The sequence below is a fragment of the Poecilia formosa genome, unplaced genomic scaffold (assembly GCF_000485575.1).
Source record: "Poecilia formosa unplaced genomic scaffold, Poecilia_formosa-5.1.2 Scaffold210, whole genome shotgun sequence".
NCBI lineage: Eukaryota > Metazoa > Chordata > Actinopteri > Cyprinodontiformes > Poeciliidae > Poecilia > Poecilia formosa.
Window position 1 is genome coordinate 589,064 of NW_006800149.1, and position 24,641 is coordinate 613,704.

Below are 24,641 nucleotides of genomic sequence, written 5' to 3' on the forward strand. Positions count from 1 at the left end.
TCCCTGTTTATTGGAGTGTTTTGTCGTCTAGCTAGTGATTTAAGCTGTAACCAGGGGTAAAACAGCCAAGCCAGAGCCTGCTCAGGGCTCACTTGCTGATCAAATAGCTGCCTTCTCCATGATCCGCAGTTTTTGGCCTCTTGCGTGTCCACTACAGAAAGCCGCACTCGGCTCTCAAACCAAACAATGGCATGTCGGTTTGGAAGTGGAACAGTGTCAGTGCCTTTTGTTGGACGCAACACCGAGCTTCATAATAGCTGCACCACCATGGCAATTCGCTGCCATGAATCATGTTGTAAATAACTGCCTGTAAGCTGTGGTGAAGTTTGTCTGAACCGTTTAGAGGAGACGCAAACGCTGCTTGTCACCAATTTCCATGCTTGCTTATGGAGTGTTAGCCATGTGGTAGTCATTTAGTTCTCATTTCAAAAAACAAATCCCCGCTGGTGACATCCAAGAGCTTGACAATGGATTTGTGAAACAGACAACTTTGATGTGAAACGAAAGAAAGCAGCCAAAGAGACTATGACCACACTAATGAGTGGGCCAGCTCTGCAGCACCTGGTATGTCTACATGTGTGAGGGTTTGTGAGAAAAGATTTTTTACAAGCTTTTTTTTCATTTGCTATTGTATCTGTCTGACTGTTGACACTCCATGTATGGCCTTCATCAAGGCCATTAGCGCTGGTCATTCTGACTTTTTACCAGCTTTTCATGCGTCTGGAGTTTTGGCCTTCTTTTTCTGGTAGAACTTTTTAATACCAGGAGATGTTTTGACAACTAACATTTTAAATTCATTTTATATAAGACTCTGTCTTAGCACACAAACATAACTATGTTTGTTTGATCGAATCAGACGTAAGGCTGTGTGGTGGGCTATGCATTGACAATAGGTATGTCATATGGGACCGAGTTAAAGTTGTAGTGGTAGAGAAAAATATGCTTTTCAAATGTATTCATGTATAGACTAATTTGGAGTCATATCCTGGAGAAAAAATCTCAAACAGGTGAATATTATTGTTGCTGCTTCCGTTCAATTCTTTGGTTAGTTTTTTGAAACATGATGTAGGCCTCAAAACAAAAAACAGATGAGATTTATGCCCACAATTTAACTTCTTACTGGTCTAAATTTCCTGATCAATCATCTAAAACATGGACAATTATGGAGAAAATATATGTATTTATACAAACATCTAGTGTATTTATTGCCCAATCATTACATAATGTTAGTAGACAATGAACACTAGTTATACCAACCAAGTAGACAAAACAAAGACTAATGTTTTTGACTTTAAGTTACATTAAATAGTTAGTGCAATCACCCATTTCAAAATGTTCTCTTATGAGATAGCTCTATCAGCATTAATTGAGTATTTTGCTCCTAGATTGAGGAAAATCAAATCTATAAGCAATCACTGAAACTGCCTTTTTCTGTAACATTAATATCTCAAACATGTATTGCATGTTTAACATCGTGTCAAGATGGAAAAGAACACGCACTCCGCCAAATTTGCAAAGACCTCCAAGTAAAACAGAAACCCAGTCAATGTATAAATCCCTGCACAGCGGACCCGGTTGAGCTTCAGTCCTTATTTGGCCCCGCGTTTAGAAAGAGAAGAATTTTCTTCCTTGGGCTCGCCGCCATCAGTGTGGTAGCAGCTCTTGTGTGGGCAGAAAGGAGCGCCTGAGGAATTCTTAGTGCGGTCGGACCAACGGCGGGCTTATTTAGTGGAACCCGTGAGATGATTTATGCACGGTGGCAAACGCATGTTTTCTCCCATCAGCTAGGGTCATGTTGATGTGCTAAGATCACAGTAACGGTTGAGCTAGCAGGTCAAGAGGGCAAGAAATGTCTTGGAACACCACAGCTTTGGAGTTAAAACCTAAATGTTAGGTAGAGAATATCTTAGAAAACCCCAAATGAAGACAAATGTTGCTGAAACGCACATATTAGATTGTCCTTTCTGAAATCATTTAAACTCTTTTCATACTTGGTGATCCTGAACCTCTATATGAAAAGCACTAAAGTAGAAAGAATCTCACCTGAGAGACTTGACCTTTAGCATTGAACAATGACCGGCCTTAACTCTCCTCTGTTTGGCCCCTAATGGGGCCTCTTATCCAGTCTAAGATTCCAGAAGCCCCCCTTGGGTGTTTCCTTTGACCTCTTGTTTTATTCCTTTTCAGACACCCCTTGTGACCCAATGAGAGCATAAGCTCCCTGTTTGTGGTCTGCTAGTCACTATACACTCCTGACTGGCTGGGAAGTAATTATGGAAAGTCCTCACAGTCCTTAAAGTGACTGAGTTTAGTGTTCTGTCTGCTCAGGTTCTGACATGACTTGTACAAGTTTTTTTTTTTTTTTTTACATCTCGACAGAAAAGAATGTCGTCTCTACTTACAAGATGTTCACAAGAAGATAGAAAATTCTAGAAAATCTTTAGTTCAAAATATCACAGTAAGATTCAGTCAGAGCTTCACAACACATTGGACCTGTAAGACGCCGTACAGGTCCAATCCTGTTTGGCTGAAATACCCTTCATGAGAAGCTCCTGTTCCCTTCTACCAGTGTCTGACATCAGTCTGAAATGTCTCAGACTGATGTCTGAACAGCTGTCAGAGGTTCGAGGGGTTCCCAGGTATGTTTTAGTCACTTACCATGTTGCAAACGACTTTTTCCTTTCTTTTTCCTTAACCAACTTCTGGCACACTAAATAATTGTGGTTTCTATGGTGGTGTTCAGCTCAGCCAGGTCGAGCTGAAGGAAATCATCCCCAAACCATGACACTTTCAGCTCCATGCCTCACAGGCACTGTACGGTTCTTGTCCTGGAAGGCAGTAGCTGCTTTATACCAAACCTAACCTTTGTAATGGTTTACAGATCATTCAGTTTCTCTCTTATCTGTCCAAGGAATTTTATTCCAGTCCTGATCGGTGTCTGCTTTCTCTCTGGCAAACTGTAACCTGACCGCCACATCTTATGAAGAGACCAATGGTTTCCTCCTAACAAGCTTCCTTAGAAAGTTAAACATATCCTGTTGCTGGTAGTGAAATTCCTTGGACAACCAGGACTGAGCATGTTGCCGCATGTTTTATAGACTTATATTTCCTAAATAGTTCAATATTGTTGTAAGTGATATTAATTATGAATATGTTCAAATCTGTTAAAACACACAGACACTCATTAGGTGCCATGTTTCACATGAGTGCACACCTTTATGCAGTCTCCTTGAAAAACACTACAGTTTCCTCCACTCTTGTTTGGACATCTGGTAAAGATGTGGGGGAAAAAAAGTCTCAAATTATTTTAGTACTGGACCTTTGACCTTTGCTCTTTGCACAGTCTGTCTGGATAGTCCAGAGTCTTGGGAACTCTCTTTTGCCCTCTTCTCTTTGATTTCTTCCAAAGGTTTTCTGTACGGTTTAGACCAGGTCTTACATCCTGAGGAAGAGACAGACCCACAGCATCACAGATGATCCACCATACTAAGCAGTGGACATAAATTGTTTTTTCGTACATCCAGCAGTTGTTTCAGGTCAGACCCTCCTGGAGTGTTTGTGGCTGAAAAACTCCAGGTTACCATTGCTCTGATTGCAGATAGAGCCAGGTTTTGTCAAGTAGCAGAAATCTGTAGAAAGGTACCACTCTTTCCTTGGATCCCTTTTATCTTCATCACCTTCTCGTACTGTTTCTGATATTTGTTCCTTTAGAGCAAGCCGCACACCAGCGACGACTTGTCGACCGACTCTTAAGTTTTGCAGGTCAACATGCTATGGGTGTGATTGCTTCTTATCCAGCTACTGGTACTGTTGATAACTTTGATTGCAAAGTCAATGAGCTCTTTGTTTTCCCACAGTAAATAATTACAGCAGCTTCCTTCCTGGCCGTGCCTGCTTTCCGTTGATAGCGCGTTCTCATCCCTATGGTTGTAAATTGCTGTCAGCTCACAGCATGATGGGATACCAGGTGTTATAGGCTCCTACTTAACTCTGTTTCTCTTATGAACTTCCCCTGTGCGTGTTTATCTGTACACACTTAAGTAAATGCAATCAGATGGTAGCTATAAGTTGCCATAGAATACTTGTTTGTGCTCTATAATCAGTGATTTTATGCGCAGGGGGAGATCCAGACTATTAGGAGCCACTTACTTGCGTGGGTAATGTAAGAAAACTTTTCTGACATCCAAATGGGCCGGTGATGGCCGGGCTGCTATTAAAAGATGCGTCATGTTGCATTGCAACATCAGGAAATCAACACCCTGCTAATTTAGAGGTGACAGTAAAATTAGGGTACAAGTGATACTTTTCCTAGCAACAAGAACTGGCTTGTGACTTCACACAGTAGTGTGTGTGTGTGTGTGTGTGTGTGCCATTTAGCCTCATTTGTTGGGAGTTCTACACTGCTGTTTACAGAAAACTTGCTATGCAGCAAAACACAGCAGAGAAAGGACAGTGGTTGCAAAAAAGAGAACAAAACATACAAGAGTACACCACAAAAAGAGCAGCTGTTGGAGAAGGATGCAGACCAGGGAGACCAAGAAAGGCTTTGCTTTAAAAATGTTTTTGTATTTTTGGTATTCAAGCTTTAAGTTATCACATACTCTGTCCTTTAAATATTGGCTTTATATCACTTACTGTTAAACTCATGGTGTTGGCTACTAATCAGTAGCATTAAAGTTATGACTCTAACTATTATAATTATCTCTCAGATAATTTTCCAGATGACAGAAATCAATAAAAAGGCCATAACTAATTCTAATTTTGTCGCACAAGAGTTTTAAACTCTTACCATACCGCCCTAGCAAATTAGCTTGCTAGCTAGTGCTAGCTTGTACAATGAACATAGTAGAAGTGGAAACACACTCAAAACCCCCATTTTTGTGTATTGCATGTGCGATACTGCATAGGTTGGGTGTACTTTATATATTCTTTGTGAGGTACCTACATACTTACTAACAGACACATGTTGTTATACCTAGCAAATCTTTCACTGACAGGAACAGCTTCCTGCCTGCCAGTTGAACTCACTCCCACTTTCCGCTGGACTCAAAATTTGTGGCGGACAGCAAAGTGTTTTGACAAGAACCATAATCGTGGAGTACCACAGGGTTCAGTGCTTAGGCCAATTCTTTTAACTATGTATGCTTCCAGATGGCATGGGATTATTTCCACAGTTGTGCTGATGGTACTCGACTATATCAAATCCATAAGTCCCAATGTCTTGAAGAAATAAAAACCTGGATGAATCAAAAATGTTCTGCATTTAAATTCTGAGACAGGAGTTGTCATCTTGGGATCAGACTGCGTTTTTTAAAGTGAAATTTGCCGCTCACCAGTCTGACTCTCCTCTCTCATATTTTCACTTGCTTTTGTGACTCCACAGTAGTGCCACACCACACTGTGAACTAGGCAACCCTCTGCAGGAGTGAGACTTTTAGGTCAAAATATTAGATTAATCTGCATTATGTAGTTAAACGTTTTAGATTAATCGCATTAATGTTGACAGCCTTAAATTGGTTGCAATTTTTCTATCCTCATGTAGAAGATAGACTTTCTATGCGAGTTGCTTACAGATGAAGGTTAGGTTTTAGCTATTGTCTTGTTTAATGTTTCTTCCTTTCGCCTGTAGCTAATGTTACTCACTTCAGCTACAGATTCTCTGTTAATAAAGGCTTTTCTGTATCCGGAGCATCATTACCTGCTTCCATTTGGGTCTGGAAAGAAAAAAAAAGAGAAAAATTTTTCCATATAAAATAAATGAAGCCAACATAGTAAAATGGACAGATTTAAAGCCATAAAGTTACCTAATAATTAGTGCGAAACAGATTGAAGCAACAAAGTTGACATATGGAGGCTTGCTTTAGAGATCTGTAGGCAGCTGGTTTTGCTTCAGCCCTGTTTGTTTTCCTCACAATAATAGCTTTTAAAGCGAGGCTGGAAGCCCCCTCTAAAGGGCACAGAGCTGTATGGGGGGCCGTGGAAAATCAAGGCAGGATTATAGAGTGAAATTAAAGCGAATGAATGTGATTTATGCTGAGAAAATAAACAGAAATGTCCACTGGTGCTGTTGTGTTAAGCTTATGTTTTCACTGTTGGCTGTTTCTGTGACTTGTCATTGCGCTCCTGCTCTCCTCACTCATCAGCTATCTTTTCATCTTCAGGTCACTACATCATGTCAGACAGCGACCAGCTGTGAGCCGGTGAGTATGAAGCCCCAGCACGAGTTCATCACCAATCCTGAGATCTTTGAGAAAATTTTCAGACAGTTACTGGTCTTGAAATCCTCTACACTAATCCAGGAAAGGACTTCCTGGAATTGTAGTTCAAATGGGTCAAAGGTCGGCGTCTATAAGCTTGAGCGCTTCCTCCTGTCTGCTCAGACTGAAGTGTACAAAGTGTGTTCAGCTTCAGAGGTGATGAAAGTGGTCGGGATGTGGGCAGAGATGAATATGAAGATATTGGAATGATTATGATCTATGATTTTGACACATAAGGGACACAAAAAATGAATAAAAAACACCAGAGACTTGGGACTGTCATTCCTACTAAAACTTAGATATGAAAAACTTTAAAGATCAGTTGATAGTCATCTACAATGAAAACAGATTTAGTCCACCAATTATGATGAAGACCTTCATATTTGAAAGAGTGTAGGCTTTTAAAACTGGTCATATGGGTAGATGCTCAGGGAAGCAATAGAGGGGGGCGAACTCTTCTCTAAAAAGACACATCCTCATTAGTTCCAAGTGTCTGAAGGAACTTCAACACCAAACTACAGGTGGAGGAAGATGAGCTTCAGCCAGAGCAATTTTTTTTTCTGTTTCCTAAGGGTTGCAGAAAATGATTTATGCTCTGTGGCGCAAATTCTTGACTCATTTTCATTTTAATGAGCTTTAAATTGAAGTTTTCCTTCTCTTCCACAAAAAATGTAAGCTCAGCAAATGGTGGACGGTGAATGGAAGACCAGCAGATTCATTACTCTTCCAATTTCTAAGCTTTTAGCATGAAAAGTTATGTTTTCTGTTCTTCATCTTTAACATTAGATAGGAATTGGATGACCAAAGTTCAGCAACAAGAAATGGCCCTTTTGAATTTTTTATTCTAATTCCATTAATTTTTTTTTCTTCTTTTCTTTTTTAACCTGAACATGTTGTTTGTTCCTTGTGGTGAAATAAAGTCAGTAATCTGCTGACCCTTCCTCTGTCTCTGCAGCCTCCCACTCCACAGCTGCCGCTAAAGCATGTAGATACTCCGGTAAGTCTTTTCATTCATTAATGCTCCTGCTCTTAGTGCAACTCTGATCTGTGGAACAAGTATTATCCAAAACCTGTGTTTATTTGAACACATGGCTTGAATGATTGGCATCCGTCCTTCCATCCAGTTCCTCTGGTCTGACCTAAGTCTTCCTGTTGGAGAAATTTATCAGGTTTAAAACTCTTTTAAATCTATCCAGATATTAAATAAATGCTCATTTCTGACATGACCTGAGGTGTTTTCCTGATCTTTGTTTCCATGAGAAGTGCTGCAAATGTGGAAGGAAAACTGTTTATTTAAAGCAGAAGGCAGAAAAAAACGGAACATTTGTTAAAACGCAATTTTCTTCACCTTTTTTTCTCCAGAGTAGAGCAAACAGACATGAAAGTGGCGCTGATATCTCACATCCCTCGCTTTCTCTGCCTTGGTTTCTCACGAGTCAGCGTTTGTGTCAGATGTTACCCGAATAATTAGATCAACAATGACTCAGAGCAGCAATATAAACACAGATGGTTCCCTTTGTTCACCAGCTTTTATAGGAACTCACACAGAATTCTGCAGAATAATAATAATAACAATAAAAAAAGACTCTGTAATTATCTTCTTTCTTGCATTCTCAGCAACAGGAATTTACAGATGGTGACTTTCATTTTCTCTCAAAAAGAAGCTCAGATTCATTTTGATATTTCTTCCCATATATGCTCGGTTTTTCATTCAAAGTATCAGATCATTCCTCCCGGGGGGTGGGGGGTGGTGTGGGGGGTATGTCTGTGGAGAAGGTGGAGGTTTTGTTGGGTTCGTTTCTGCAGGATGTGTCCATGGCGGTTTGGTGCTGAAACGGCCCGTCGTGACCATGGTGGCTCCACTGAGGCCAGATGACCCAGACTCTAATTCCAGACGCTGTCGACCAAAACGAAACTCATCAGACAGGGAAAACATTGGGTTGCTGGCTTTTCCTCTCACATTCTCAGCATTCTTAATCAGTTTCTCCACACTGAGGCGTAATTCAGATGGAATATGGAGTTGAAGGGGAATATCTACCAAAAAGGAGGGAAGAAAAGTTCAAATAAATGCGAAGCAAAGACAGAGAAGGCAGGAGACGAAATGCAGCATGATGTATCAAATTACCACTAATCAAGACTGGCTGAATCAGTGGAGGTTCTGGCATGCATGAGGCCCTCAGCTCCCAGGATCCACCGCTTAGCCCCCGTAGATGGGTTAGATCAAGGGTGTCACTTATTTCCAATTTGGGCCCATATTAAGATCAGGAAAGGGCCGGTTGCACCAGAATGTCCTGATAAAACTGCAAAAGTATTAATAAATAGCTGTGTCTGGATTCGATAAGTATTAAAATTAAATAATATTGAACCTGTTTTGAAACTGATCGGTTCCTCCAGGATTTTGTGATTGTTTTTTTAATTTATTTTGGCAATCAAAATCACTTATTTGTGGAGCTAATTTACAAATATTTCCAAAATATCTTGCAGTATTTGCAGTAAATGCTGCTGCAAACAGTTATTAACTGTTTGTTAATAATTGCTACCTGCGGGTGGGAGTTAGCATCACATAAACCCAATGTTTTAGACTATTTTGGTGGAAATTCTGTAGTAAAATCACAATTAAGCATTATCGCGAAAACACGCGGGAATTTGTTGATTTTCCATGATTGTGGATTTGCGAAAGACTGGAGAGATAAAAACTGCTTTATTTTATTGATAACACTGTTATGTTAAAGGTTTTATTTACACATCCCTCTATAGAAATAACTACGGTGGGCCAGATTTGGCCCTAGGGCCTTGAGTTTGACACATCTGGATTACATAGATAGATTAATAGATTGATATATTTGGTTGGTTGGATGGATGGTGACTCCATCCATCCATCCATCCATCCATCCATCCATCCATCCATCCATCCATCCATCCATCCATCCATCCATCCATCCATCCATCCATTTATAAAATTTCAATAAACTATTTAATGATGATAGCATTTTTTTTTTTTTGTCCGAATTAACGTCAATCAGACAGCATCACCACTGCTCACCATGCAGCTTTTAGCTGCACTGGCAGCCAGGCTTTAATATGACAGAGCTGAATTAATGCATTCAACCAGTTATGTTTGTTTCAGATGCTGTAATTTTTGAAGATAGTGCAATGGCCTAGTTGTTCAAATTTTAGGGATTTTTTTCACTTTTTTCTCAGCTGGATATTTTATTTATTTATTTTTTCAAACAACTTCCTGCATCATTACATTTAATGCTTAATATTTCTGAGACTTCATGTTTTCATGGTTCTTTGTTCCAGTTTTGACTGTTTATTGCCTCTTCCCTACCAATCTGTGGCAGGCTGTTAGTACATATAATCACCAGGTGACACAACATGATGTTTGCAGATGAATCTTTTCTCTTCTGTCCTTCTGTTTCCCTTAGGGATCTACGAGGTCCTGCAAAAGTGTGGAGATTCGGAGAAAGCAGTCAGGGTAAATATTCTATATACATGTTGTCCAGCATATTCCAGCGCCTGCTTCTAACAATTTTTCAACATTTAATAATTAACTGCACTTTTTCCTTCCTGTGGTGTGAATATGACATAAGACTATTTGTAGAGTAAGCTTTTCCTTCTCTTCAAATAGGAAATACCTGAGAGCATGGTAATTAAGTAAGGCAGCTGTGTTTATCTTCAGGAAATTAGAACAAAACTCACCTAAACGTGCCCTCATCATAGTCAGAGTAATAAAACAACTGGAACTATGGCAAATAAATATAGCATATTAACAGGAAAGGTTAATATGCTATATTTTAACCTTTCCTGTTAAGGTTAATATATATATGAAATATATAAAATATACCTCATAGACCTCGTAGACCAGGTCTATGAGGTGGACCTGGTCTCCCTCATGCCTCCTGGATGAGGGAGATTGTTTCACCAAATTGCCATAGTAACCACTGAACTTTGAACAAGGAAAGGCTGAGACCAGCTTAAAAAACAAAAAGTGTGAATAATAATAAATCATTTGCAACATATTTTGTTAAATTTGAAATAAAAATCTGAAAAAGAAATCTGAAATGATACCATAATCAAACCTAATGGTCAAATATGGATACATTTTTTAAAAATCTAATTGTAGTCGGCAAGAGCTCAAATTTCAAACCGTTCAAATAACAAACTCAGCTGTTGATGAACTGAGCGACGCTGTGAGCTCTGGAGGATCCACGCTGCACAACATGGTCCAAGAGGCCTGCAACTAGAAATAACATCAAAATCCACCTGATTTTAATCAGAAAAAAGTGTGGATAAATCCTAATCACCACAGGTCGGAATTGACATGTTTCCATTTAGCAGATTTATTTTTGTAATTCAAATTTGCACCATTTTATAAGCAATTGCAACACAGTTACTAGCAATATCTACATGCTAACTGGTAAGCATGGCAGAGTATATGTGCTACTGTGGGTCTGTTTCTTTTCTAAAAGCCTTTTTTAGAAAGTCTCCGAAGTATCCAAACTTTTTTTGCAAAATCTGATCACCTCTCTGTGAAAACTGAAAAAGCGTTGTTATGCGTTTCAGCAGGACTTGGGGCTAAACAGGCAGGGATCTTCCACCGCCATGGTCTAGCTAGGATGCCTCCTAGATGTTTCTTCTCATGCCCACCGGTCATTAAAGCATTTCTGCTCAGTGGAAGAGGCTGCATGCTATCAGCAGAGGTTGTGTCAACAGTCCGTGCAGGAATGTAAACCGTAGCCTTTCCAAGAAGCACATGGCTGAGCTGTGGGAGTTTAGATTTGATCAAGTGGATGTTTGTCATCCGTTCCCAAGAGGAATGGAGGATTTTCCCCAAAGATGTCGCAGCAACTGAGATTAGATGTCTGTGTCTCTGCCACACAGCGTGCTTCAGGCCATGGAGGAGAGCTATGAGGTGGACCTGGTCTACATCACTGAGAGGATCATCTCCCTCTCCTTCCCCGCCGCGGCCGATGAGCGCAGCTACACCAACAACCTCAAAGAGGTGGCCACCATGCTGCAGTCCAAGCACGGCGAACACTACCTGGTGAGACGAGTCCAAGCCCAGAACCTGTTCTCTGCTGAGCTGAATCGCTTTAATGTGTCATTCTTGTCTCATTCACCTCAGGTGCTCAACTTGAGCGAGCAGCGGAACGACTTAACCAAGTTAAACCACAAGGTACGAACACTGTTTGGTGGAAGCAGAGGCCGTGCTTTTGAGAGGAGTGAAGTGAAATGTGAAAAGTGAAACGGGCTCATGCTTTCTGAATGATTTCTGATTGATCCGGCTCAGGTTCTGGAGTTCGGCTGGCCAGATCATCATGCTCCGGCACTGGACAAGATCTGCAGCATGTGCAAAGCCATGGACACGTGGCTGAGCGGAGACCAGCGCAACGTCGTGCTGCTGCACAACAAGGTGACCAAACACTCAGGGATTAGAATAGGAAGAAAACTGTGAAAATACAAGGAAGCTAGAAAATAAATTCATTAAAAAAATTATGAATGTTTATATTCATAAAAAAATTATGAATACATATTTTTTTTAAATTCAGACATTTTCATGAATTTATTATATCATTACCTTGCATATCCCTTTAGAATCAATTTTACTTAACTTACATGAACTGCAGAATTTTTTTTTCTGACATTAAATCAGAATAACTTTCGAACAATGTTTAGAAAAAAAAATGTATTATTGAAAATAAAACACTCATTTAAAAAATAGATTTGTTTTAAACCATTTTTGAGATCTGAATAAACTTCTGTTTTAGATCAGCTACAATTAAAAAAAGTGTTTATTGTTTTATTAGCTAGCTGTCTGGATGATCAGAGTTATCTTATTGCTTTCTAAGATAACTAAATGATTTGGTAACTGGCTTTGAAAGCTTCTAATTGGTTAATTGAAAACATCAAACAGAGATGAAGGGACACCTGTAGATGTACTTTAAGTCAACACCTCAAACACACTGCTTCCTGCCTGGTGTGACATCATCAAGTTTCCTGCCAAGCCCATTTTCTACACTGCAGATTTTTGGGGGAACAAACTCTTCTCACTGTCATACCTTTAATACTACACAAATAATTTATACATCAAATTGTAGATATTTCCCTTTCCTTTCAGTTGGTGTGTCTGGATGTGTTCTAAGATTTATAGTTTTCCTCTAAGTCCCCTCAGAGTGCAGGAAACTCACACGCTCCCTCTCTCATTCACGTTCATTGTAATTCTTCTCTGAACTTTCAGGAAGTTGTTCCAGTATTTCCAACATGAACTTCACTTTAACTCCGTCTTCTTGTGTGTTCTGTGGTTTTGCAGGGGAATCGAGGTCGAACAGGCGTAGTAGTGGCTGCGTATATGCACTACAGCAACATATCTGCAAGGTACGCAACATGTTACCACTGCACCTTTGTTACTTTCTAAGCTTCTGTTTAAAGTTCACAATGCTACGGTAAAAGATTTAAGGCTGTCGCTGTTGGAAAAACTGTTATTTGAGTACTTTGATCTTCCAAACCCCCTTTTTTTCAAGTGATGTGAGGACAGGAGTAACAATCCATCAAACGAAGGTTTTGAATATTAAACACCGATGTGATATTTTAGCTTAGCAGTCCGTCCTAGCTAGTTTATTTTCCTGGCATTGTGGAGGAAAAATGTCATCCATGTTTAATGCAACCAGATGTTATAAAACGGGCCCCAGCCAGGAGGACTTAAAGCCAAGGGATATTTTTTATAAAGTTGTGAAAAGATTTTTGCTTGTCTTATAAGAACAAAAGGGAAGATTCTGAATTTAAATTTAGAATAATTACATCTGTGTGATTTCATGCCATGCAGTGCTGACCAGGCGCTCGACCGGTTCGCCATGAGGCGATTCTACGAGGACAAAGCTCTTCCTGGCGGTCAGCCGTCACAGAGAAGGTAAATTATTAACTCCCTTCCTTTTCTATAACTACTTTTTATAATTAATTCCACTGAAGAGTTAACACGAAGACACCCTTAGATCAGCAGAATGAGACATCCTGCAAATCCTGAAAGCAGTTTGAATTTTTTTTTCACTGTAGAAACAACCAAGAAAAAGTTATTTCACCACTTTTAGCACTTTTTTTTTATATTTAAACGTTTTTCATCCTCAACAAAATGTTGTTTTCATACCAAGATAACCTGAGTAAACTGAGGAATTATGAAATCAAATATATTTTTACGGTTTATGTAATTTTATTACATGACAAAATTTCTTTTACTTTTTCTTTTTAGATAAGTTTAATGCAAACCTATTAAATAAACCTTACATGATTCATGTTCATCAGTGGAATAAAGCTCTTTTATTTAATTACATTCTCCTTAGGTTTATGCAATTAGTATTATTAAAGTATAGTTATATTAAATTAATAAAGAGTGTATTTCTTTCAAATACATAAAGTATATTATTTGAATTGCATAATAATCAAATTACCTATGCAAATGAAATTGCATACATATCTTTGAATTACATTTTAGTTGTTGATATTTGTCACTCTGGAAAGTATTAGAAAGTTCTTTCAGATGGAACCACAATGAGAACCAATTAACCAGACAAAAAGTTAGCTGTGCTAACCCTAAAGCACTAATCATAACTATTAGTTCCACTAATTAAAAAAGTGCTACATGGTATTTGGTGAAAGCTAATGCTAAAGCACTGAAAGTTAAATTCAAATTGCCTGTGTCAATGTCACAGCATGTGTTATGACATAGTATATTGCTCTCAACGTTTTCAAAGTTAGCAAAAGTGCTAACGCGCTAAATTAAATATTAGTGCCACTATTAGTGCATTCGCAGAAGTCTACCCACCACTGATGAGACTGATGAGAACCATTATCCTCTAATGGAGAAAGAACACAGAACAGTGGGGAACCTGCCCAGGAGTGACCAACCTACAAAAATTATCCTAAAGGAAAAACAAAGAAGGTGGACTTTTTTCTGCTCTCTTCCAGAAAAGTCCACCTTTTCTGGAAAAGAGCATTGATTTTGCTCGATGATCCATAAACATCTAAATTGCATCTTTGTTTCACCGATATTTTGGGTAAAAATAAATAACCATCATATTATAGCTGTGGCTCCTTCGCTCTTCGTCTAGCTGCTTCCATGACATCTCGGGTCAGGCTAATTGAACATTCCAGAAACCACAACATCTGGTCACTGACAGGAGAACAAGGAGGATGTGTGTACATGGAGACCTGGAGGTCAAGGTTACCTTTGATACAATCATTATTAGCATCATTAACAACCAGACTATACTAACTCAACAGACACCTAGCAGCCCTCCGTACACATCCGTCTATTCCATCGGATCCTAAAGAGAATAAAGCTACGTCATACTGAGACTGAAACCGGGTTAGAATTTAAAAGGTAATCCAACTGATATAGGGAAGAACCTAAAACATGGAGGGAAGATAGTTAATATCTGAAAATTGTGTTTTGGCCTCTGAGCCACTGAGACAATGGTGTTTCTAAAGTCTTGAGTCCAATTTAGTTTTTTTGGTGGTTTTTTTTTCTTATATATTTACACATTTTTACTGGAATATATAAAATTGGTTTCTCAATGTTGCCCTGGGCAGCTGCCTATAAAACTGACCCCATTTAAAACCACCACCTACTGTGAGTGGAGACGGGGAGCTGCGTGGAGCCTTGGGGCAGACTGAGGATGCCCATGGTATGTCTGCAGGTATGTGCAGTACTTCAACGGCCTCCTGTCTGGACACATCAAGATCAACAACAAGCCGCTCTTCCTGCATCATGTCATCATGCACGGCATACCCAACTTTGAATCCAAAGGCGGTGAGTTTCCCAGCCAAAGGTCTGCAGGAGAGACGCAGCTTGTCACCATGTCTCATTCGTCTTGTTGCTGTTTCCTGACAGGATGCCGGCCGTTCCTGAAGATCTACCAGGCGATGCAGCCAGTCTACACATCCGGAATCTAGTATGGAAACTTTTCTTCCAGTTCAGTGTGGTTTGGCTTTGAGACTGCAGAGAAACTAATACTTGATGTGATTCCCAACTGAAAGAGCTTTACTGTCTTTGGCTTTGGCAGCAATGTGCAGGGAGACAGCAACACCAGTATCTGCATCACCATAGAACCTGGGCTGCTTCTGAAAGGAGACATCCTGGTAGGACTGCAATCTGTTTATACTTATATTGTTCTATTCCATATGTTGTAACAATTCATATTCTGTTCTTTGTAGCTGAAGTGTTACCATAAGAGGTACAGGAACCCAACCAGAGATGTGGTGTTCAGGGTCCAGTTCCACACCTGTGCCATCCACGACCTTGGGGTCGTTTTTGGGAAGGCGGAGCTCGATGAGACCTTCAAAGGTGTTATTATCTGTTATTAATAGTGAAATTATATGCATGAGTCATAAAATAATTTCTCTTTGCATGTTAAAAAAAGACATTTGGACATAAAGATCAAAGTCAAAGGCTTAATTTTGTCTGACTGCAGAAGACAGGATGCCTAGAGTTTAATAATCAACAGTGCCCTCTGCTGGTCAAACTGTACTATTGAAAAGCTAATTGTTCCATAAAGTATAAGTGATTTTATTTGGCTTTACAATTTTCATTAAAATTATGCAATGCTATTTATTTATGTATAATAAATTTTAAATTAAAATTCTTCCAGTTTAGTTTGAAATAAATGATTAAGATTTATATTTTTTTACATTCTTTCTCAAATGTTTTGACATTATTTCTTCTTACATTTTCAATAAAAATAATTTAGATATGCAATTTTAATCAAATTTTACATAGAAAATTTATAAAAACTATTTCTACATATCAATATGATAATTGTCTGTAATGAACAATAGCTTCAAATTAAGATAACATTAGCAAAGCATGGACATTTTAATGCTAATTGTTTTTAGGACAAAACAAAATAAGGATCTTATGAAGACACATGTTTTTTTCTTCTGTATTTAGGATTTATTAGGATTTTAATGGAACCAAACAAACTGTTCTTTTGAATAAAGAAATCATAAAGATGAAGATAAAAAGAATGGTTATGTAATTACAGCTTATGTTTTTCCCCTTCAGTGCAGCTAAATTAAAAGACAACCTTTAAGTCTAATTGTATATTTATCTGGAGAGGAAAAGCAGTCATTTTCTGCCATGTCACATTTTATATCTCACAATCAATTTATCTACCATGTTGTTCATAACCTTTATGTTTCTGCCGTGTCATCCAACATCTACATCCTGTTTATTACAGCCATGTGTAGCACCAGCATCTGATGAAATTCCACGTTTCATAGCCTGACTGATTCACTCTAAACTAGAAGATGGAAAACACAATTTGAATTTCTTGTGACATTTCAAAAGTTTGCTCAAAATTCGTGTGACTATTTGATGGAAACATAACTAGTGAATGTTTTATATCACTATGCCGGAAATTTAGCCAACTTTTATTTAAATAATTGTCTATATTGAGCCACATTTGATTTGAGTTTTTGATCACAGATTTAAGATCCGTCTTTAAATAGGACACTCCATTTGGCCAAGAGGTTCAGGTCATGAAGCAGCAGGCCAGACCAGACCAGACCAGACCAGCGCACCGCTACCAACATGTCTGACTGAACTCAGACCTAAAATGTCCACAGAACATTTGACGACACGTCCTGGTGATCGAGAAGCGTTTGGCTCTTTATGTCCTAAGATGTTCTGAATCAATTAGGGTCATACTTCACCAGTGTTATTAACTTTCATGCAGTTCTAGGCAAAGATGCATGTTGCCCTCTGCTGTGTGTTTGTACAGATGAAAGGTTCCCAGAGTACGGGAAGGTGGAGTTTGTTTTCTCCTACGGACCAGAAAAAATCAGAGGTACTCCAACTTCCTAACCACTTTGAATGCCCGGTTTACCCATCAAGAGATAATTCAACTAAAAATGCTTTTTAAATTTCGTACACTAGGTTTGGACCACTTGGAGAATGGGCCAAGTGTTTCTGTGGACTACAACACCCAGGACCCCCTGATCCGCTGGGACTCATACGAGAGCTTCAGCCATCCCAGTGAGGACGCAGTGGACACAGAGAACGGTATGTCCTCACACATTCCATACATGGACATTTTCTGTCTCAAAGTCCTCAGCTTTATAATTCAATTTAATTATTAGTTTCCATAAGATAGTAGATCATGTATATATTTTAGCAAATACTTGAAACCAAAGGTTTGTCAATTCAGAATCTGTCCTGAAAGCTTCATTCAGCCCCCTCAGAAGGGAGTAAGTATGTGCCTAAAACCAAATTATTATTATTATTATGATTAAAACTAAAAAGCAAAAACTTATCACAAAGAAAAGAAGCAACAGAAACCAGCTCCAGATTTTTGTTGCCTGTGAAGCTTCACACCCCCTGCTTGTCCTCCTCTGTCCTGTCATTGAGCTCTTTAAATAGCCACTGCAGAAATAGGGGGGCGTCAGTCACCCTGCAACAAGCTAACCCCCCGGGTGGGGGGACTGTTGTAAACTGAAACACCTACTAGGATCAACTCCAACGAGCTGCTGAGCTCACGGCTAATGTTTCCGTCGGGAGTTTTAGAATTTAAATAGAAACTAAATATGTTGGAGAGAAAGTTGATGATATACCTGGAAGCTCCATGTGGCTCTGAGTTCTGCAACTTCTTCATGAACAGAGCCCTCTAGTGGCAAACCAGATATAGAACAGAATAGAATAGAAACATATTTCATTGTCACATTTGGGAAGTTCAGGTGCAGTAGCAGCATCAAGGTATGTAGAGTCACACAAAAAATCAAAAAGTTTTAAAACTGTGTATTAAACGAGGTTTGAAATAATAATGGAATTAATAATATGTAATAATAAAAATACCATGCAGTCATCAGAAAGGGCTTACTTGAGATCTGCAACTGAGCAGATTGATATTTATTTTCATGAATATGAAAATAAATATCAAAATATAAATATTTTGCATTTGAGTATTAAAAAACAGACTATTAACAATATATGAAAAAGAAAAAAAAGGTGCAAAAAACAAATGTGCGGTGACAGAAGAAATGGTATTTAAAAGTATTTACAGGGATGTAAATATTTATTGATGGTTCTACAGTGGGAGGAAGGGTCTGCTGTAATGCTCTGTTGTGTACTTAGGATGCAGCCGTTTGTCATTGGAAGAGTTGATATGTTAAATAAAAATTGTAGTTCAACACATTTCTTCACCACGAAACTGTAAACTCCAGTGTATTTAAAAATGTTTCTGTGTTTGAATATGTTTATGTTTGATTTTGCATGTAAAATATCGTGTGACAGAACAACAATACTGGACAAAATGGGATGGAGATAGAGATGGAGAAATCATTTTCCACAAATGCTCTCCGTATTACAGAAGTTGAGTTTATTTGCAAAGCTGGTAGAAAACCTGCCGCGGTGACAGCAGCTAAAAGCACAACGTTTTATTCTTAACGTTGGCAGAAATGGCCTTCCGTAGATTTTAACTGAGTAATGCAATGTAAAGAAGACTTTCCTGCCATCACTTAACATCTGATGATCTCACCAGGTCCCTGGGCTCCTTTCAGTGATGATGAGCTCCATGATTACTTCCATAAAAATCGGCTCAGACAGGAGGACTTGTGAGTCTCAGTAGAGCTGGACTTGGCAGCCTTTCCCAACCTTCCTGCACCGCGTTCCCCTTCTTTATGAAGACGCTATTTGTTTCATTTTCAGCAGCTTTCAAAGACCCATTTCATTTTCATGCATGTCCCCAGGGAGCTGTTGAGGTTGCTGCCATGTTGCAAAGAAGGTCAATGGGAATCACCAGGATTCCCAGTTCCGTCCCAGCAGAGGGGGCTGCAGTGTTCTCAGAAATAACTAAGCTCTTCATCAGTTTAGTTTTTTTCCTAGTTGGATATTTTTTTCTGCTATGCTGGGCTAACGAACAGAGAGGCCTATTTTTACAAGCTACCGCTCAGAGGACAGCTATCAGGCTTCACTTACAGAATCTAGACCTGCTTATTTGTGCAGGTGCTAAATGTATGTTTCATCCTGCGAGGTTCTATATGAACGGACCCTGAAAGATGAGGAACTTTAACGTGTCTGCATGGTTGGGGAGCATAACATTTCAGCTCAGTGGACTTTCCAGGATCACATTATAACTGCTGTTGAATTTTGAGGAGAAATCCTTTTTTGCCTGTTAGCTTTAGCATTAACATTAGCATTTAACGTCTAGGAGTCAGAGTGGTTTCTAAAGCGCACAGAGTTTTTGTCTGGTTATAGATATCTTCTGTTTCGTCACATTTCAATGTTTCAGCTCATCAAACTAATCTAAATCCCAAAAGGCAGTTTTAAAAATATTTTATTTATTATGGTAAATAACTTGAATCATAATCTTCCAGAGTGACTGATTTTAAACAATTCCACAGCAGTGATGGAAAACAATCTTTCCCAGTTGATAAATTTAATCACTTATCTTTTGCAGTGATTTCCTGTTGAAGTGTGTGTGCATGCAATGCAGTTTGTGTGTTTCCATCGCTTCAAAGGCAGTCCTGTAGTTTGGCAGCAGCTGCCAGCCTGGAGTTTCAGAGGGGTCAAAAGGCCACTGCTTGCGCCTCGGAGGGGCTTGTTTACTACCAACACCAACAAATCAGCTTCAAAACAGACAAACTGGGTCATCCTCTGGAAGGAACACAAGGCTGGTCTAAAGTCCTCCCACCGGCTCCCTGCAGCTCGGAGAACAGACTTTAAAATATGTAAATCTGTTGGTTTATAAATCACTGAACGGCGAAAAAATCTGCTGTTGTTGGATCAACCTTCCAGATCTCTCAGGTCTTCTGGTTCTGGTTCTGCTCAACATCTAAAACCAGAATCAAACATGGAGAATCAGCATTCAGCTTCTATAAACCACAAACTTCTGGAAAACTGGAAAACAGATGAAACAGTGACTTCCTTTAAATTAAGGCTAAAGGAACTGCTTAGAGCTGCTATAATTCTAGTCTGCATGTCAACTTTTTCATTTTCTTAATTTTGCCTCAGTAATGTAATTTTGTTTAATTATGTTATGTTTTTGTCACACAAAGGACTCTGAACTGCCTCATTGCTGAAACGTTATACACTAAAAAACTTGACTTGACAGAACAATTCCATCTTAGACTCTATTGTCCAAACAACATTATCTTTGACTATGATCTTCCTTGTAGATGTAGTCATTAAAAGGTACTTTTAATTTTTATTCTTCATTTATATTTCTAACAACTTCCAATGTTGTTAAAAATATTGAAAGTTTAAGAAAGATTTGGATGTGGCCTTGGTCTCCATCCTGATCTGTTCTAATTTTAGGGTAAGAGGTAAAATTTAGATTTATGATATTAATCATATTTAACTTAAAGTTACTGGTAATGGTTAGGGTTATGTGTAAATGCAGTTACAGAAATGAACGGATGTCAATTCAAGGTCCAAATACAAACTTGTGTGTAATGTACAGTAGATCAGTGACGGTGCAGGCAGACTGTGCCTCCTTGTTTACCGCCCTCCGCCCATATTTGGCTGGGGCTGAGCCCTCAAACATGTCTGGAATAACTGCCCAGAGACAGACAGACACAGACAGACAGAGAGGGACGAGGGACAGAGAGGCTCCAAGGGGAAAACGTATCACTATTCCGAAGTTTTGTCTTGTAAGTGAGGACATTGTTTTAATGTGATTTTGAAGTTTTGGGATATTTTTCAAAAAATACGATTTGGAAGAAATCATGAAGTGGCGCTGAACAGCAGGACTTTCTGGTGAGTGTAACATAACTCATATTTTGGGAATTTAATTGGCTGCTTACATAAACGTGCAATAAAATTATGTAAAATAAAAAGTTAGATTATATTTTTTTTAAAGAAACACTGCATTTCAACTTTCTGCTCAGTCTGGAGCCTGCATGTCTGTTTATCATGTTTCCTTGGCAACGCTGCATCCTGTGTGTTTGGCACCCATACAGTACCAAATGAGTCATGGAGCAACCAATTTGAGTGTGGAACATTTTATGAGCAGGCTGCAATTTGGGTACGCCAAAACTATTAGAGGCGCTGATTGGTGCGTGCAGAGACCTTGGGCATCAGGACAGGGAGAGAGGCGAGGAGCTGAGTCTGTGGAAGAACAGGGAAAAATGTGAGATGCGGTGCAGTGCGATTGAGTCGATTGCAAGGAAATGACGTGTCTGCATTTAATCAGTAAAGGTCTATTCATTAAATTGAGTTTATCCATAAAAGCCGAGTCCGTAATGTTTCTAGTTGGCTCTCCTGCTGCTGGCAGCACTGGGAGTTCCAGCTACAGGTTCATATCAACCCCACAAATCCTGCCAACTTCCTCCTTGTCATTACTGCATGTCTGCATCCTGCCGCGCTGCCCTGCTGCCGCTCCGTTTGTCGTTTTGTCCCATGAAGTCGTGTTGGAATGCGTTGGATGTTGCGTCTAATAGATACATTTCATATATTTTCCATTTTCTGCAATCATGATAGTTTGTGGTGGAAAAATGGAAGAGATTTTTATCGGAACCACTGAGCTATTTTTTTCTTTTATTGTTTTTGACAAGGCTTACAATCCACCTAAATTGGTTCTAGTTCAGCACCAGTAATGTGGACATGTTTTAGTAGAGCTTGCTTAAAGAAAACTTATTGTTAAATGAAAATAATGCATAACCTCCAACATGTTCTGGTTCCGCCTGGTAAAACTGGCGGAAACCATCACTGGTTCCCAGTGATGTTTTTTTTGTTGTTGTTGTTGTTTTTTTTTGTTTGTTTTTTTTTTTTTTTTAAATATTGTTTTGACTGTGCACATAGACCCAGCGTTTGTTCCAAATGCAGTTTCTTTTTTTAAGCATTTATTTGCTGCTTAAAAATGTGAAATATTGCTCTAACTATAGATATGTGAAATAACTACTTGCCTAATCAGAATCAACACAAATCTTTCTGTCGTTCCCATTTTGGAGCGAGATGAACAGATCTGGCACGAGTAATTATCTTAAAGTATTAAAGACAAAAAAAATACTTCAGTTGCACATTTATCTTATTTCTTATTTATTTATTTATTTTAGAAGAATAATTGGGGTCCTAAAAAATGTGACAACAGTGATTTGGTGAAAACCAGTTGCTGTAAACTAAAACAAGAAAATATCAAACCATTTTAAAGCTTTTCACACATCAAGAATTGTTTTTCAGTGAAGGTGAAAGGGTTAAATGATGTCCAAACAGACACAGATACGAGCGTCCAGATGAGCTGCATACAGATGAAACAATGAGTGACGTCTAAATAAGGTTCATGTATTGACCATAGTTACAAATAAAGTTACATTTAACGATAAATTGAATTGCTTCTGGTGTATACTCAAGTAATTCTATCCTAATTAATGTCTTTTTTCCTGTAAAATGTAAATCTTATTCCGATAATCAGATTTCTACCTGAAGGAAGCTTCAGGGTACATTTGGTGTTCCCTATAGCTATTTTTACCAGGTGTTGAATACCTAAAGAGGGCAGTAGAAGTCTTTATCTTGGGGGTAAATTTGGTTCTTCAAAGCTGCCAGAGAATTCGACATGTAGGTAGACAGCAAGCAGATGCAGTGTTTTGACAGGCGACTGATCCTTGTGAGTGAAAGACAGATGAATGGATGGACAGATGCATAAGGGAAAAAATGACTCCAGTCGGGAGCCAACAGAACCTACAGGGGGCAGACATGCAGACCTCACATGATCCCGTCTGGCTCCATTTAGTCTTTTATCATATGCAATAAGTTTGATGCACATTTTTCTCTAAAATTTATTGCATCTCATGATTTTCTGGGAATCCAACATGGCTGGAAGTCACAGTTAGTGACAGACAGATAGGTTTTCTATGACACCCACTCAGGTGACAGACAGACAGGCGGATGGATGGACAGATTGGTGACATCATCCTGAAAGCAATCTCGGAGACAGACTCAGACAGAGTAGCATCACGTCACTGCATACCGTGACAGCTGGATGGTGACAGATACACTGAGAGGCAGACATTGCAAATATAAAACTGCAGAAGTTGTCCTTGTGCCAGCCACCGATACGGCGGCCATGACACCTTTTTTACTGATGGGCTGTCACCTCATCCTTCACAGGAATGTCTCTTTCTGGCTGTGCCAACAAAAGTAAAGATTAAGAGATTATTAGTAGCTTTTTTGTACATAGTTTTTTTTTTTTTTTAATGTAAGGTCTTTGCTCAGATTACTGAAATTGACTTATGTATCATGTTTACAGGAATCGACTGAGATGTTTCTCAGAACTGAAGTCAACCCAGTGACCCAGTGATATGGCAGCAATAATGGACAATGATGGACAAATATTAGGAGAAAAAACACATTTCTTCTCTTAAACCAAAGAAGCTAGTTAACACTTGACTGATTACAATGTGACTCACTTGCACATTAATCATTTGATCAGTCATTAATGCCTAATTGTCAAGCTTTTTTTAATCGCTATAGTGAACAATTAAAAATGACCAATGATAACAAGCAATATAAAAAAACTGAAAATTTCTCACATTTTTATTGAAGAGGTACGCTCACTCAAGGCTAATTAGCATGTGGTTAACTAGCATAAAGGCGAAGAGTACCGTGACACCAAACTGTCTTTAACACCATGGCACATAATTATAGAACAGTATTGGAGCAAATATGAACTAACAAGAAAAAAATATATATTATTAGTCAAGAGGCTAGTTAGCACATGGCTAATTACAATGTAACTAATAAGCACATCAATACAGATGCAGATTAACAAACTGTTTTAGACAGCTATTGTAAATCATTGCATATATTTTGTTTCAGCTACAACATGAAATTAAAATTAAAGCAATTCATTGTTTTGTTTAACCAAAGAACACATGGCTAAATATTACATGCTCAAGTAGCTAATAATAATTAATATGGCAAAAAAGTATCTGGCTATTTGGCAGAACTACACCATCATGAAGTGATTCCAAAAAAGGAAAGCTTCAATTTAAATAACAAAGTAGTTTAAGATTTTCCAAAGTTTAATGGTTTATAGATTTTCTGCTGGTCCAATTGATGTCTAAAAAGTAATTTGGCTGAACTTGTCACAACTTAAAAGTCTTGGTGAGTTTTAAAGGGCAAATGGTTTTCTTAGGACAATGCTCACAGGATATATCCTGTGAACATATGGGTGTTCGTATGCATTTATAAGCGTGCAGGCATGCATAAAATCAAACACCAAATCCAATAAAACAACTATAGCTCATATATATCCTCCTAACAGGGATTTAGATCTACCACATGGACCCATTTTGACTTGATATAATTGTTACAAGCACTCCTTTTATTAATGTATATATTTGCATATGTATATATGTGTTTATATGCATGTGTGTGCACATATATATATATATATA

General features: G+C 38.6%; 1 protein-coding gene across 5 annotated transcripts in view; it reads left to right on the plus strand.

Moving 5' to 3' along the window:
• Window positions 1-24,641, plus strand: part of tns1a (tensin 1a) — a 71,722-nt gene that overhangs the window by 31,652 nt on the left and 15,429 nt on the right. For all 5 annotated transcript variants that reach the window (XM_007567576.2, XM_016679414.1, XM_007567578.2 and 2 more), the window contains 14 exons: window positions 6,162-6,200; window positions 7,213-7,254; window positions 9,686-9,735; window positions 11,142-11,304; window positions 11,386-11,436; window positions 11,551-11,673; window positions 12,571-12,635; window positions 13,084-13,167; window positions 14,951-15,063; window positions 15,145-15,205; window positions 15,317-15,392; window positions 15,468-15,597; window positions 17,033-17,098; window positions 17,188-17,313. In XM_007567576.2, coding sequence (XP_007567638.1) covers window positions 6,162-6,200; window positions 7,213-7,254; window positions 9,686-9,735; window positions 11,142-11,304; window positions 11,386-11,436; window positions 11,551-11,673; window positions 12,571-12,635; window positions 13,084-13,167; window positions 14,951-15,063; window positions 15,145-15,205; window positions 15,317-15,392; window positions 15,468-15,597; window positions 17,033-17,098; window positions 17,188-17,313 — 1,189 coding nt within the window. The remainder of the gene's footprint in view (window positions 1-6,161; window positions 6,201-7,212; window positions 7,255-9,685; window positions 9,736-11,141; window positions 11,305-11,385; window positions 11,437-11,550; window positions 11,674-12,570; window positions 12,636-13,083; window positions 13,168-14,950; window positions 15,064-15,144; window positions 15,206-15,316; window positions 15,393-15,467; window positions 15,598-17,032; window positions 17,099-17,187; window positions 17,314-24,641) is intronic.